General features: G+C 46.3%; 1 protein-coding gene across 1 annotated transcript; it reads right to left on the minus strand.

Moving 5' to 3' along the window:
* Window positions 1–942, minus strand: LOC144732962 (aerolysin-like protein). The gene has a single exon (XM_078614633.1). The coding sequence runs from the start codon at window positions 940–942 to the stop codon at window positions 1–3; it is 942 nt and encodes a 313-aa protein (XP_078470759.1).
* Window positions 943–2,122: the final 1,180 nt, after the last annotated feature.

A 2,122-nucleotide genomic window follows, 5' to 3' on the forward strand; every position in this document is an offset into this window, starting at 1 on the left:
TCACTTTTCTTTTATTTCTGCAGTAGCCTTGGTGTAGGCGAGACCCTTGTAGACACCCTCCATTGGTATGTGGTAGGTGGCGCCGTTCAATAAGGACATGCGCACCGTACCCTTGTAGGGGAGGTCGATTTCCGCGCGACCGATATTGACGTCGATCGCCGTGGTCTTGCCTGCAGGAACCGTGACGTCGAATGAGAGGAGCTCGGTTTTCGATTCTGAATTCTCCACGGCGTGTGTACTCTCGGTGCCAACGGTAAAACTAAAGCCACTTTCAACGTCCACGACATCCGGAATGCCGGCTGAGACGCTGATGCTCACGGTTGCCTCCAGCTTGTTTGAGATCGACCAGGAGGAGGTTTTGGTCACGGTCTTGGAGGTTTCCATTTTATAGGTTTGGGGGACAGAACCAGTATTTTTGTAACTGAGTGATTTGATCTCTTCCATCTGGACTTTTGGAAGCTGCTTGTGCAGTGTAGGATATGTCACGTTGATCAATTCTGAACATTTCACCGAATTGATGAAGAGGAAGCCCATGCAGTCGATGTCTGAACCGCCTTTGCCCTGAATTCCAAGGCAGATCCCAGAGCGGATGTCGACCGGGTACTCGGTCTTTAGGCCCCAGTCTGTCATCTTCACGAAGAATTCCCTGCCTTTGTTTGTCCTGAACTTGAAGGCGCCCATGCGTGAGCCAGCCCCATTCCCCCACAGTGAGAGGGACGAAAACAGCTCCCCAGGCTGGAACACAAACTCTTTGTGAGATCCCGAGGGATTACCGTACTGTGCAGACCTTCCGTCCGTCAGCCAGGCCTTTACGCACTTGATCTGCCACCCTCCAACCCACACCCAGATTTTTTCCAGCGTTGCTCCATTTCTCCTCCCATCAAGACTGAAGCTTGTTCCTCCTTGTCCTCCACAGGTGTGTAAGGCCAATGCATAAGGCATTTTCTCCTTTCTTCCTGCACATTACAAGATACAGATTTGTTTTAATTATGAAAGGAATTTCAAACATTGTGATATTCACAGTTTTGACTTTCAAAACCACATTTTACTGACACATTTGTAAGAGTAATGCACTTCTAAATTTGCATGTCGACTCAGACGTTATCGACAATTCAATAACAAACATCACTATTGCGAAAAAAACGGTGAAAAAGCAGTACATCATCATATTCTCAGGTTTTTTCGGTAAAGTCACGTAGGTAAAACATTAAAAGTAATGAAAGTAAAATAAAACAAAACAAAAATAAAAATAAAATTCACGACGTTTCGGAGGCAACACAAGTCTCCGTCATCAGGTGGGACCGTCACAGCCAGATTAGCTGCATCAAGTGAAGCAATGATTCAAAATGTAATCCCTTATAAGCAAGTTGAAGGGGGGGAGGAGAGGGGGGGGGAGTTCATCAGAATGTGGTAGCCAATGAATGGAACGTATCGGGAGGGAGGGGGGTGGGAGGGGGAGGGAGCCAACAAAACATTTGGCGACGGCTTGGACGCGGCTGCTGCGCACGCCAACACAATGGGCAGAAAGGGGGGAGGGGAGGTCTGATACACATGATAGAACAAAGGAACGAAAATGCCCATGTTTATACCAATGCAGGCTGAAAAATGAAGAGAGTACTGTTAAAAATAACTGGGGATGTTAACACTCGGTGAAGTAAATTAAAATAGTGCCTGTCAGATAAGATGGTCCAAAAAGTGTAATTAAGTCTTTTTTGCGTGGTTAATAACATCTTTCCAGTGATTACTGAGTTTGTACCCATCATCACGGTTGAAATTATGTCTGTGTTTGTATATTTGTATGGCTTCGTGTACAAACCTTTGATGGTAGCCAGGAGGCTTGCAGAGAACCTTGGTCTCGGAAAAGACAATATCATGAGAGCCCGCCGAGTTGTAGCAATGATCGGCAACGGCCGAAGAATCAGTTCTGCCGTGTTTCAGATCTGACTTGTGCTCGCGGACACGATCAGCAACATGACGTTTTGTTTCTCCAATGTAGCAATCACCACAAATGCAACTCAATTTGTAGACTCCAGGATACTGTAAGTCAGGAACGACATCCTTCACAGATGGAATCAGATCACGGATTTTATGCACTGTGCTGAATCGGACTTGGATCTTATGT

This window comes from Lampetra planeri, chromosome 45, assembly GCF_965212315.1.
Source record: "Lampetra planeri chromosome 45, kcLamPlan1.2.h2, whole genome shotgun sequence".
In the NCBI taxonomy this organism is placed as follows: domain Eukaryota; kingdom Metazoa; phylum Chordata; class Hyperoartia; order Petromyzontiformes; family Petromyzontidae; genus Lampetra; species Lampetra planeri.

Excerpts from the sequence above, each read along its gene's own strand:
- LOC144732962 (XM_078614633.1), bottom strand. The coding sequence starts at position 942 with ATGCCTTATGCATTGGCCTTACACACCTGTGGAGGACAAGGAGGAACA.